This window comes from Panonychus citri, unplaced genomic scaffold, assembly GCF_014898815.1.
Source record: "Panonychus citri isolate SS breed McGregor unplaced genomic scaffold, ASM1489881v1 Contig00134, whole genome shotgun sequence".
NCBI classification, from domain to species: Eukaryota; Metazoa; Arthropoda; class Arachnida; order Trombidiformes; family Tetranychidae; genus Panonychus; species Panonychus citri.
In genome coordinates, this window is record NW_026515539.1 from 854,587 (window position 1) to 867,993 (window position 13,407).

Here is a 13,407-nt window from a genome sequence, read left to right on the forward strand (position 1 = left end):
TTTGTTTTCAAAATTCGAAAGGACCAAATCACTCGAGAATATGAATAATATTTTATGTTTATTGAAAATCGTGAACCCAAAAAAGGATTAAGTTAATTACGAGCATTGGTACTACAGTATTTCCCCATTTAGGTTTATCTTGATAGAAACATTGATCAGTGATCACAATCAACTATTGGATTTAATTGTCAATGAATTTAAACTCGATCACGATCATAATATAATCATCATTCGACCTGTTGGTTATGTCAAAGATGAAACGTAATGACCTCATTCTCGAGGCCATTTACAGTATACTACCTTCATATGTGTTCCGTTGTTTGGCCTTAGCTTATTGATTGGTCTTATTTATTAATAAGTTCAATGATTATTATACTCACTGTTAACTGGAAATGAACTGAATTGTTTACTCATTCATGTTGGAAACAATTAATTTTCAATGGAAATTGGTTTGATTAAGTTAATCTTTACTGATAAATTAATCTTAATGGATTAACTGATTGATTGTTTTAATGGGTGTTTCAAGTGCATATGCAACTTAACATACAAATGAAGCTATTAGATCTGATTAATTTTATTGAATTTTCCATCAATCATTCAACATGTTTACAATTAATTGTTAATCATTTTATTTACCATTTTATTGATTTCTTTTGGTCATTTGGATCATTATTGATCAATTACTGATTAAAATGTCTGTGAAATTGTCAATTTCAAACTCAACTGTATTAAATTGTTACAATTATTATCTCTTGAAGATAGCAAATTACAGTTAGTGTATAATCAGTGAACGTTAATTGCTCCTAAATTGTAACACAATGTTGATTTAACAACGTATTGAAACGTCATTCAGTTTTCAGAATAATTAAATTTACTCAACTCAACTAATTACAATAAATAAAAATTCAGTTTATTGATTTGACTAGTTAAGAGTAAATCGTTAACCATTTGTTCACAATGGTTTCAATACTTTGGTCCCAATTAAAATCAATGTTCATTAAAGATCAATTGATTAGGAAACGTCATTATATTGCTACTCTATTTGAATTGTTTCTTCCCATATTATTGGTACTGATTCATGTGTGGACAATTTATAAAAAGAGTGACCAACAACCACCAGTCTCAGTGACCAACAAACTTCAATCAACAGTTTATCCTTTGAATGGTGATTTTTAACAATACTTTTCAATGTTACTCTTTCAATCAATCAATTTTCTATTACTCACCTGATTCAGTTGCTAGTCAACTATTGACACCCGATTATCGTACTTGTGGACTTCAAACGAGATCTTTGAATAGCTCAGAGGCAGTGATCAGATCTTGGGGTGATTCCTTAACGATGACCTCGTATTCAGCTAACACTGGACTTTTTTTCGACTTCCTCGACCTCGAAGAAGGTATTTCTAACTACAGCGTAAGCGGTGGAGCGATCGACTATTCTAACCCTTGGGGCGAGCCTGTTTATTCAACATTCGATAATTACCTAAGAACTCAGTCAATTGTGAATATTTTACTGGCTAATCATCCGAATGAACAAAAATTGACCTCAAAAGATTTCGCTTATTTTTATACGACCAAATTGTTCGCTGAGGGAAATCCTTCAACTGACCAATTGACAAACAAAAAGGAAACTTATAAAAGATTCGGTCAAGGAAGTGGAAGTCGATCAGTTCCAACTGAAGTTTTAGATTTCTACCAATCTTATACGATTCTGGAAATCGGGTTTCTTTATATGACCACTTTAATAGTTCGTCGTGTTGTCCGAGAAAAAAGTACCAATTCAAAGGAGTTGCTGAGGATCATGGGACTGACCGATCTAATTTATTGGCTCTCACATTTCATCAATTATTTTACTCTTTCCATTTTCCATGGAACAATAATTACGATCATTTACTCGATAATAGTTAAAAAGAGTCCTTATCATGGTTGGAATCCGAGTCTATTCTGGTTCAATTATGTTATGAATAGTGTGACTTCGATCCTTTTCTCCTTCGCCTTTACAACCATTTTAACTCGACCGGTCATCGGTGTACTTATTGTAACTGTTGGTCGAGCGGCTTTGTCTTATGTACCTTATGCTGCGAAAACGGCATCTTTTAAAATTCTCTGGATTTCACCGAAAGTTTGGGCTAGTCTTTTACCCAGTGGTCAGTTACATTATTCAATAAGTGACCTACTTTACTTCGGTCGGAAAAATGGAAAGGTTCTTTGGTCTGACATTTTCGCTTCAATTGGAGATGAAGAAACGTTAACACTTTGGTCCGTTTATTTTGTTATGATCTTTTCCTGGTTGTTTTATGTAGTTCTAATCTGGTACATTGATGCAGTTTGGCCCTGGCAAACCGGAACACCAAAGCCTTGGCACTTCCCCATATCTCAATTCTTGAATTCACCTACTGTCGGCATTGAGCCTAACTCAAAATCTAATTATGAAGAAGATGATGAGAGACACAATGAACCAGAACCAGAAAACTTGAAAAAAAGCATTAGATGCGACAATCTGTACAAATCCTTCAACTCATCAGGGTCAAAGTTTGCGGTTGACAGATTGAATATTAACATTCTCAAAGGTCAAATAACTGTTCTTTTGGGTCACAATGGTGCTGGTAAAACGACCACAATGTCCATGATCACTGGAATATTAAAACCTTCGTCTGGTAACATTTATGTCAATGGAATTGATGTTCATAAGAATACGGTAGCTGCTCGTCGATGTCTCGCTTTGTGTCCTCAACATGATTTACTATTCGAAGATCTCACTGTTCGAGAAAATCTAGAGCTTTGCGGTGGACTTCGAGGATTAAGTGACCAAATTAAGAAAGAAATAATTCCATTGAATATTAAAAGAGCGAATCTAACTGAGAAAGCAAACTCATTAGCAAGTAATTTATCGGGAGGAATGAGACGTCGTCTTCAATTGGCCTTGGCTCTTTCGACAGCATCAGAGATATTGATTCTCGACGAGCCAACATCAGGTTTAGATCCAGAGTCTCGAAGACAATTGTGGGATCTTTTGTTAGAACTGAGAAAAGACTTGACAATATTATTGACAACTCATTTTATGGAAGAAGCTGATGCATTGGGAGATCGTATAATTATCATGGGCTCGGGTAAAGTAAAATGTTCAGGATCATCGATGTTTCTCAAGAAACAGTTCGGAGCTGGATATTCAGTTCGACTGGCTAAAGATGCTTGGGTGTATAAACCTACTGAACTAAGTTCTTTAGTGCAGAAATATTTCCAGGAAGCAAAAGTTACGAATGAGACAAATGCAGAGATCGTTTTTCAGTTGAATAATAAATCGAATCAAGAATCAACAACTGCACTAGTTAATCTTTGTGATGATCTAGATAATAATCCAACATCATTTGGTATCACTTCTTATGGGATATCGGTAACAACACTCGAAGATGTTTTCCTTAAAGTAGCTGAAGATGAAGATGTTGGTAAACGAACAACAATAACTATGGAAGAAAAATTGTTTGAAGTAAATAAAATACTCGATTATCAGAAATTAACTGGGTTGTCTTTGGTTATGCAAAGATTTAAAGGGTTGGTGATGAAAAGATTTAACTACACTAAACGTCATTATAAGACAATCGGGTTCACGATCGTTTTACCAGCAATTGTCACAGTCCTGGTCTTTCTTGCTGCAAGAAATGCAATGAGTAATGTAAAATTAGCGGGCAATGATTATTTGGAACCGATCACCATGGACTTGAAAGAAATTTATGGTTCTAACGCTAAGGCAGTAATTCGAGCATCGTTAGCTGAACATTCGCCTTTTATTGATTCTTATCGACAAATTATGAGCGAATCTGGAATCCAAGTGATTGAAATTGAATCATCCATTTCATTAGATGATTATTTTAAAACGAGTTCCCAAAATCGTGAACAGTTCATGAGGGAAAATATCTTTGGTATTATTGAAGATTCATCGAAACCAAGAGGATTCGCTGCTTGGCTTAACCCGAAAGCGGCCTTATCTCTACCGTTGTCAATCAGTGCTTGGCAAAATGCGCTGATACGTAGTCTTGGTGATGGAAAACGGAATCAATCCAAAGTCTCAGTAACTTACAAATCGATGCCGAATGTCGCAACATTGGAACCTAAATATAAGGCAATCGTGGCTCGAATTATATTTGCACTATTTTCTCCTGTTGCATTTTGTTTGATCGCTGTTTCATATTTTCTCTTCCCTTCAATTGAATCTCAAAACAAGGTCAGTATTACATCGAATACGTATAAGAAAAGATACTAATGATTTGTCTCTTTTGTAGTGTAACTTAATCCAAAAAATGAACGGAATCACAGCACCAATGTTCTGGTTTAGTCATTATGCTTTCGACTTCACTTATCACATAATTGTTGCGATTATTATTTTCATTTCCATTATAGTAGTTGACCAATTCCCATTTGTAGCTTTTAGTGTTATTGGTGAGTACAAATATTTTAAGTTTCTATTGATTTTGAAAACTTAATTGTGCTTTTTTATCATATAATTTTATTAGCATCTGTCATCATCTTATTGGTACTTTTTGGTCTCACGTCCATCCCATTGTTTTATTTACTTTCATTTTTACCTTTGACACCTGATCGAGGATTCTCATTGTTAACAACTATCTCGCTCGTTGGAACTGTAATTGGATCAGGATTAGCATCAGTTTTCTTGGCATTTGATACAGTTAAAGCGATTTACTTGATTGTAGGTGATCTATTTCCACCTTTCGCTGCCTCTTTTGGACTATCAAAGATTTTCGGAGCAGTTAAACTGTACAAAGAGTGTCAAGAGTACGATGCATGTCCGAATGGAAATGCAATAATTAAGGATACCTGTTGCAATGAATATGAAGAATATATAAAGTATGATCCATTTACCTTCGAAGACAACGGTATAAATACTGAGATAACGATATTAATGGTCTGTGCATTTGTATACACGATTTTACTGATATCTCTGGACAAAAATTTACATCGACTTGGATATTGGTACGAATCGATTCGTGCAAGATTATCATCAGATGGAAAATCCGAAAATGGTGTTGAAGATGAAGATGTAGTACGAGAAAGAGATCGAGTAAAACAATTGATTGGTTCAAATGGAATACGAAATGAAGCTTTAATTGTTGATGGTTTAACTAAAGATTTTGGTTCATTTCGAGCTGTTGATAGGATTACTTTCGGTGTACATAAAGCAGAGTGTTTTGGTTTGTTGGGTGTTAATGGTGCAGGTAAAACGACAACATTTCGAATGTTAACTGGAGATATTATGGTTACTTCGGGAGATGGTTATGTGGGAGGATATTCATTGCGAAAAGATTTACTCAATTTCCAACAATCAATAAGTTATTGTCCACAATTTGATGCGCTACTTGACAATTTAACTCCAGTGGAAAGTTTAATGTTATTTGCACGAATCAGGGGAATGCCTGAAAGTAAAGTAAAGGATAATGTAAATTATATAATTGAATCAACTGATTTAACTTCATTCGCCAACACATGTAATCAGAATCTAAGTGGTGGTAATAAGAGGAAATTATCATTGGCCATTGCATCTATTGCTAAACCAGAGGTGATTTTCTTGGATGAACCAACCACAGGTGTAGATCCAGCATCGAGACGGAAAATATGGTCCACATTGATTCATCTTCGTGATACAAGTGGATCATCAATTGTACTAACCAGTCACTCTATGGATGAATGTGAAGCCTTATGTTCACGAATCGGTATAATGGCTCGAGGCAATTTCAAGTGTCTTGGTTCATCTCAACATTTAAAAGAAAAGTTTGGACTTGGATTTACATTGATAATTAAAATGACTCAATCCAATCAATCGGTCCAAACCAATCAACAATCCAATCAACAATTGGATAAAATTAAAAGATGGATGGTCGAGAAATTCCCTTCGTCCATCTTGAGAGATGTTCATCAAACTATTCTTCATTATCATATAACGGACACTTCACTTCGTTGGGGTGAAATGTTGAGGTGTTTAGATGAAGCAAAACGATTATTGCCCATTGAAGATTTTACTTTAACTGGAACAACATTAGAACAAATTTTCTTATCATTTGCTAAACAAACTTAACATTAATTATTCTCATTACAGTTTCATTCATTATCATCAATTTTTTTGTTAACCAATCCAATAAATAAACTATAAGACTCACTAAGATCAATCATATCCAATCTCAGTCAGTTATTCTAATTTTATTAAATAAAATACTCTCTCGCGTTTTATCATGCTAATTGTCTCCAAACAAACTTTTAGCACCAATAAGTTTTTATGTGTTAAAAGAATTGAGAAAAGAAAATAGAAATAAAACAAAAATGAGACTTTATTATCCTTTAGCCTTTTCTCATTTACACTTGTTTAGCATCTCGTTGTCAACAATGGTTAAACTTCAAATCTCCTTTTAATCCTTGTTGAACTTTTTCTTTTAGTACCCAAAATGCTCTTTGTTCATCCCAGAAGCTTAATCAACATCAGAAATCGAGAGATATTAATAATTTGCGAAGGCGATAAAATTGATTCCTGGATTGAAGTTAATGGGTTAAAATGTGAAATGATAATTAGACTAAGGCCCATATTCACCAACCGTAATTAAAAGCTGTGATCAACTATTGACTAAAAAGTTGTTTCGCCAAGCCCGATTAGTTGATTTCCGATTCTTTGATTTTGGTTTCAAATCAAGTTGAATTCAAATCAATTATATATTAATTTAATTAGGAAATTGTCCCGAAAAAGGCTTGTTTTTTTGAAACGTTTTTTTGTTTTGAAATCTAAATAGTGATCAAATTAATTGTCTATTATTGTTCTTAATTGTGAATTTATTATCAACGTGTGTATCTTAAACTAGTGATCAGATGGATATGCAATAATAATAAAAAAGGAAGAAGATTTTAGGGAAAAATACAATTGAAATCTCCTGAGAGGTTTGAAAACAAAATGACCAATGAAACATAACAAACCAAGTTTATTTCCAATGAATTTCTTTTCTAATTAATGTTTTCATTTTTCTCATTTATCTTTGCAGAATCATTGTTTCTTGATGTATTTGACTAACTTCTAAATTAATTTATTATTTGTTAATAATTTGTAAATTTCAAAATACTTGTATTATTATTATCTGATTTTGTTGTAACACGAAGGCTGAGAAGCCTGGGGGGTAGTTTCTGAATTACCCAGTAACAAAGTTCGACCTTTGTTACTTTGTGATGCAGCATCACTAACAATAAATTTGTCTTTTCCCCCTATTTTTTCATTTTTACCTTTAATTTTTAATTAATTTTTTTAACCAACCGATCATCAAACAAAATAACGGCCACAACAATGAAAAAATATTTCTCTTTAGACAAAAGTGGTTAATTTGAAGTGGATGAATTAATAAATTGTTTATAAAAAATACTTGAAATTAAGATTGATTTCAAAACAATTAACAAGTTATATGATTACACTGATCAAGGTTTCTTAATATCTTTGTTTAATATTTTTTAAGAATCTAACAATGAAACAAGATTTTTTAATCCTATAATTAAATTGACCTAAACTTAAATCTGATCCGAGATCAAGAGTTGATCATAGGTGGTGAAACACAAAAGCTGTGATCAGCTGATTTAAACCTGAACTCAAATTTAAATACGGTTGGTGAATACGAGCCTAAATAAGAACAATTTGAATAGACAATTTAGACTTTTGATTTGCTTGTTAGACAATGGATTTATAATTCAGAGAATCCCTAATTTAAGAACAGTTAATGTTAACCTTTTAGACAATTAGAGATAATCCGATCTCAGATTTTCAGTTGATCGATCGATCCGATCAATTTTCGCTAATAAATTGATCAATTTCGATTTTCTAATTCAAATTTCGCTGTCGAAAAAGGCTGAAAAATTTCTCTTTCTTTTGTACACTGTCTATTTTCGCTGTCTAATTTCTTAAGTAAAATTTATTCATCAGTTGCTCGAGTTTTGAATTTTTATCGAAAATCACGTGTTTTTCAGGTGATCGAAGTAGAGGCAAAGCATACTACTCTAGCACATTTTACCTTTGTCTCTTCCCCCCTTTTACTCTTCTTTTTTCCTCTTTCTCTTTCTTCCCAAATTTCTTTCCCCCTTTTTTTCGTCTTCATTATTTTTCTCTTTTTCACAATCTAATTTTCTCTTCTTTTTCCCTTCATCTCCCTAATGCCCTGCATCATTTATTTACCAATGATTATTTAATGATTATTTCAACTTCACAATATCTTTTAAATTATGTTCTGCAATAGTAGTTAAAAAATGGAGGCTCTGAAAGAGAAGAAAGAGAAGAAAGAGAAAAAAAGAGAAAAGAGAGAGAAAAAGAAAGAGAACCAGAACCCGAACTCGAACAAAAGTTCGTGAGAACAATTTAATTTAATTTAATTTTAAAAACCTTTATTAATGTATAATCTTTTTTTCAATTTTTTCGACAAAGTAGAAATGAAATTTTTAATAAACTTTCTGTCCTCAGCCAGATGAATTTTTAAATTTAAAATTTCATCCTCATCAATTGATGGTGATGATTGTGATGAAGAAGAAGATGATTTAGATGAAGAAGAGGACGAAGATGATTCTGATGGTGATGATGATGATTTAGATGGAGTTGAAGGTGGAGATGAAGATGGAGAAAAAGATGATCCTGATTCTGATGGTGATGTAGATGAAGATTTTGCTGTTTATGATCTTGTTTGTAGTCTTGTTGGTGATGATTGTGATGAAGAAGAAGAAGATGATTTAGATGGAGATGACGCTGAAGAAAACGATGGAGATGAAGATGGAGAAGATGATGATGAAGAAAATGATGATGGTGATGATTTAGATGATAATGATGAAATGTTTTTTGATGACGATGATGATGAGGTTAAAAAATTTTGACTCTCATCCAACAGGATGAGAATCTTGTCCAAATCACTGGACGAAGGCTCGAAAACCATAAGATTTCGAGCCTCTTCACAATATCGATCATCGAAAAGATGATCAAAATCGTCAGGGACGATCGGCGGTGATGATGGTGGTGAAATTGGCTCAACAATGAGCCCATTCAGATTAACTTGGGGAACTTGGTGAACGTAGGGAGATCATCAAGATCAAGTCGGGGGATGGAAACAATTAACTTTTTATTAATTTTAAATTTCGTCCTCAAAGTTTTTTCTAAAGCTCTCTCTCTCTCTAACATTAAAATTAATTCAAAATTTTTCCCTCTCTCATCTTTTTTCTTTTCTCGCCTCTTTCGACCCATTCTCACATCTAATTCACTTTGAACATTTTGTACAGGGCTATTCAACTTCATTTCACGATAAACCTATCTAGAGGTCATTTGAAGGTTTTTTGAAAAGAAGAACAAAAAGTTATTCCATGGTCCAAGTTTAAATTAATGATTCAAAATCATTGGCGGTGAATCGAAAGATTCTTAATTCACCTTAAGAATTAAACTATTATTAACAATTATCACAATATAATATAATATAAACTTTAAATATTAACTTTTAACTTTAATGTTAACTAAGGTTTGATGTCGATTAAGGGAAGAGGGAAGTGGGACTGAAGAAATAATACAATGTATATAACATTGATACAATGTATAACGAAGGTGGTCATGAACAGTGCATCATGATCACCTTCTTGAATATTCTAATAATCGATATCATATCGTGACAATTGATGATGACCATGATATTAATGGTCATCATCATGGTAACGTCCTAGACAAAACAACTAACTTATCAATAATTTTGTTACATTACCCCTGTCCTCCAGACGAAAGGTCTCTCTTTCGTAACAGCAATCGATAAATCAATAAGCACAATATTTGCATAAAACAAGCACATTGAATGCGACAAAAACATCAATACAATATTATTCATACTTGATATCTACTTTTACATATTTAGAACCACAGTAAATTTGGCTATGTTCTTAAATTATAAATTGAAGAACATCTTCAGGTACATCAAATTTAATTACATTAAATAAAGCAGCAAATTCTAATAAACACTTACGAGCTTTTTCCAAGATTTTCGCTTGTTGACCAATTTTACCGTTGTTTTCGTCTTCAATTCCCGAACAACGAAAATATGCGTATTTCATCAGTAATTGATTACCTTTTATCTTACCTTCGATCTTTTCCTTGACCGATTTAGGAGCAGGTCGTTTCAATGTTCTTTTTAACGTCAGTATTTGATCAATGGCAATCCCTACCACTGTAATAGAAATTCTAATTAGGGTTATGTTAATCAATTAGACTGTGACCAAGGCTATGATCCCAGTCTAATGATGACAATTTTAAATATTAATTGTTAGAATATTCGAAGAGTGATCATGATACTCTGATCATGATCACCTTCGACATTTATTGTATTACGTTGTATCATTTTAATTCAGTCCCTATTCCCCTTTCCTTGTAACAACATTAAAAATACAAGAGTTGATTATAATTTGATTGTGATTAAGTTAAATTCTTAAAGTTAATTCAAATTATTGTTACACCACCTTGACAAAATTATCATTTTCACCCTTTGACTCCTCTGAAGTCTTTAGATTACTGTTAGAAAGCAGAAAACAGCTAATATAATTAGATAAATAACAATAATTGTAATTTAAAATGGTAACTTTAACATTACTAATGCTAATTTACAATCAATTAATTCTCACAAGTTTTTCGTAAACATGAATCTAAGTTAGAATGAGAAATTGTAATAAGATCTCCATTAACTCGATTACCTTCTAGAATATTCTAATAATCGATATCATATCGTGACAATCACCATGACGATGACCATGATATTAATGGTCATCATCATGGTAACGTCCTAGACAAAACAACTAACTAATCAATAATTTTGTTACAGCGGTGTACCACGATTTATGTCAATTTGAAAAACCGCTGTTTAATTCATTCAAATTAATAGCTCTCCGTTATTTGAACAGAAATTGACACCAAAACTTCAAAGATGGGATAACTTTTTGTTCTTCTTTACAAAAAACTGAAATGACTTCAAATGACCTCTAGATAGGTCTATCGTGAAATGACCTAAATGACCTTGAAACTTTTTATACGAAGTTCTCCAGTCCCGATATGTATCTGTACGAGGTTTAATCTCTTTAAACGTCATTTGTTCTTGACTTATAACTAAAAATCTGCGTGAAGTTGAATAGCCGTGTATAATTTAATGTGTGTATAGTCTCAGTTTTTTACCACCATGATGCGTTTTGCATGCGTTTTCACTTTCATCAATCCTGACTTGAGATAATTAGTTCAATATGCCTCCATACAAATCAATAGGCTTTGATCTATTTAGTAAATTTCAATCATTTTTTCACTTCTATCGTTTTTTCTTAACATGATAAGGACGCGTTTAGCATGCGTTTTTTGTTTCGACAATTCTCAAGTGAGTAAATGGGTTCAACATTTTCTCAATGTAAATGAATAGCTTTGATCTTTTTGATCAATTTCAATCATTCTTTCACTTTTATCCTTTCTTCTTTTAAATCTTTTCTTTAACAACTAGTTAAGTATTACCAGACTTTCTTCTCGAATGGATGGCACATTTTCTAATACAGCGATACGAACTCCTGACGAGCTTCATGTTCTGCAAATACGAGTGAGGTGATGATCGAATGGCCCAGCGAACTTGAAATGTGGTATGAAGAGGATCGATTGGTCACTTCAATGCTGAAGTGGGACAAAACAATCGTACCAGGTGAACGATTAATAAACTTCTGTGGTCCTGAGGAGAAGAAAGTTTCAAAAGAAGATCTGTAGCAAGCTGCTGATCGTGATGAGGTAAAAGAAATTGAGAAAATGGAGGAAGAGCAAAGACGCATTTTCAATGCAAATCCGATAATGTATAGTTGTCTCTACTGTTTTCAGCTTAAAGAAAAAGCGAGACAGGTGGCTGAGCATGTCGGCTCAATAGCGAACTTTGGCGGGGACCCAACCAAAAAGACTAAAAGAATGAATTGACCTGAATGGACGGTTCGCAGATCTCGTCGAGCGGGTTTTAAATTTTGTAAGAGGTTTGAAGTGGGAAATGTCCACTATTAGTTTCATAACAAGTTCAGATGAATAAATTCAGGATGAACTCTTCTTTATCTATAACGAGGCCATTATTAGTCTAGAAATGGCCATCGATTTATACTAGTATTCCCAGTCTGATTTTATGGATTTTATTTTATGATGCCCTTTACTTTTATGAGCAAATTGTTGAACAAAAAATCAAATGTATAAAATCAAATTAATGAAATTTCTTCTACAAATTAATAGGTTTTAATGCTTTTTTCGTTTGTCCCTTTTTATTTCACTTGTAGATATGGGAGCATTTTATGCATCTATCGGAAACATTGTCGCGTTATGGCAAAGAATGTTGGAAAGAGGTGAAGGATTTAATGTTATTTTCAATAAAATTTCACTTCTGAAATCTGATTTAGAAGTAGCTGCAGTCGCGATGGAAGAGAGAGAAGTTTAGTCAACTGGTGATGACAACACTGCCAATTTAGTTGCAGCTATCAATGATATTAACCAAATATTATTATTAAATCATAAGAATTTACAGCGAGAATTTTTTTATAAGAAAATGTTTAGTTTTTAAGATCAGATACATTATCATGCATTTGCAAAGCAAGCTATGTAAAAAGTTTCATCAGCATCAATAAACTAATTGTTTGCTAATCATTTTTAAGGATTTTCCCCACTCAATGAATGCGTTTAGCATGGGTTTTTATTTCATCAATCGTAAAGTTAGTGAATCGATTCACCATGCTCATGTAAATGAATAGACTTTTATCTTTTTTGATTAAACATTTTATTTACTGCTTGTATTTTTAATATTTTGTATTACCATTTTGAAGATCGAACATATCGCACGCTTAGCTGAGTAAAAAAAGTAGTCAGACGGTAGTGAAAAAAGCAAAACACGAGCAATTGAACGTTAATGTTGTGATGAAGATCACTATTAAAAGTTATCTGATTGGTCATTATCTGATGAGAGAGAATGCGTAAAAAATAAGCTACAAAGGAAATCGTTGATCTTTTACTATAGAAATGAAACAGTGAAAGGATAGTGTGAATTATAATTAAAATCCCCATTTTCGGATTAAAATATTAGCTACGGTTTAGGCTAAATGAGGATGATTCGCACTATCTTTTGACTATTAAAATCAAACAGTGCAAGGATAGTGAGAATATTAATCAGTCATAATAATAGTAAAAACCTTTTCTCCATTTCATAGCTTAATTTGAGCTGATATTCATTCTTAGTATACTTTAAATCTTTATTTTCGGATTAGAAATATTGGCTACGTTTTAGGCTAATTTAAATAGGATTAACTAGCATTAATCTTCATTAGTCAATGAAACCTTTCCCTTTAAATTGACTCGATTTTTTCTCA

General features: G+C 32.7%; 1 protein-coding gene across 1 annotated transcript; it reads left to right on the forward strand.

The window, feature by feature from the left end:
• Positions 1 to 584: 584 nt before the first annotated feature.
• Positions 585 to 6,173, forward strand: LOC128391262 (phospholipid-transporting ATPase ABCA3-like). The gene is given in 4 exon segments (XM_053351114.1): positions 585 to 1,167; positions 1,169 to 4,222; positions 4,281 to 4,437; positions 4,512 to 6,173. Coding segments are annotated over 4 exon segments (4,998 nt in total). The 5' UTR covers positions 585 to 957; the 3' UTR covers positions 6,089 to 6,173.
• The last annotated feature ends 7,234 nt before the right edge of the window (positions 6,174 to 13,407 follow it).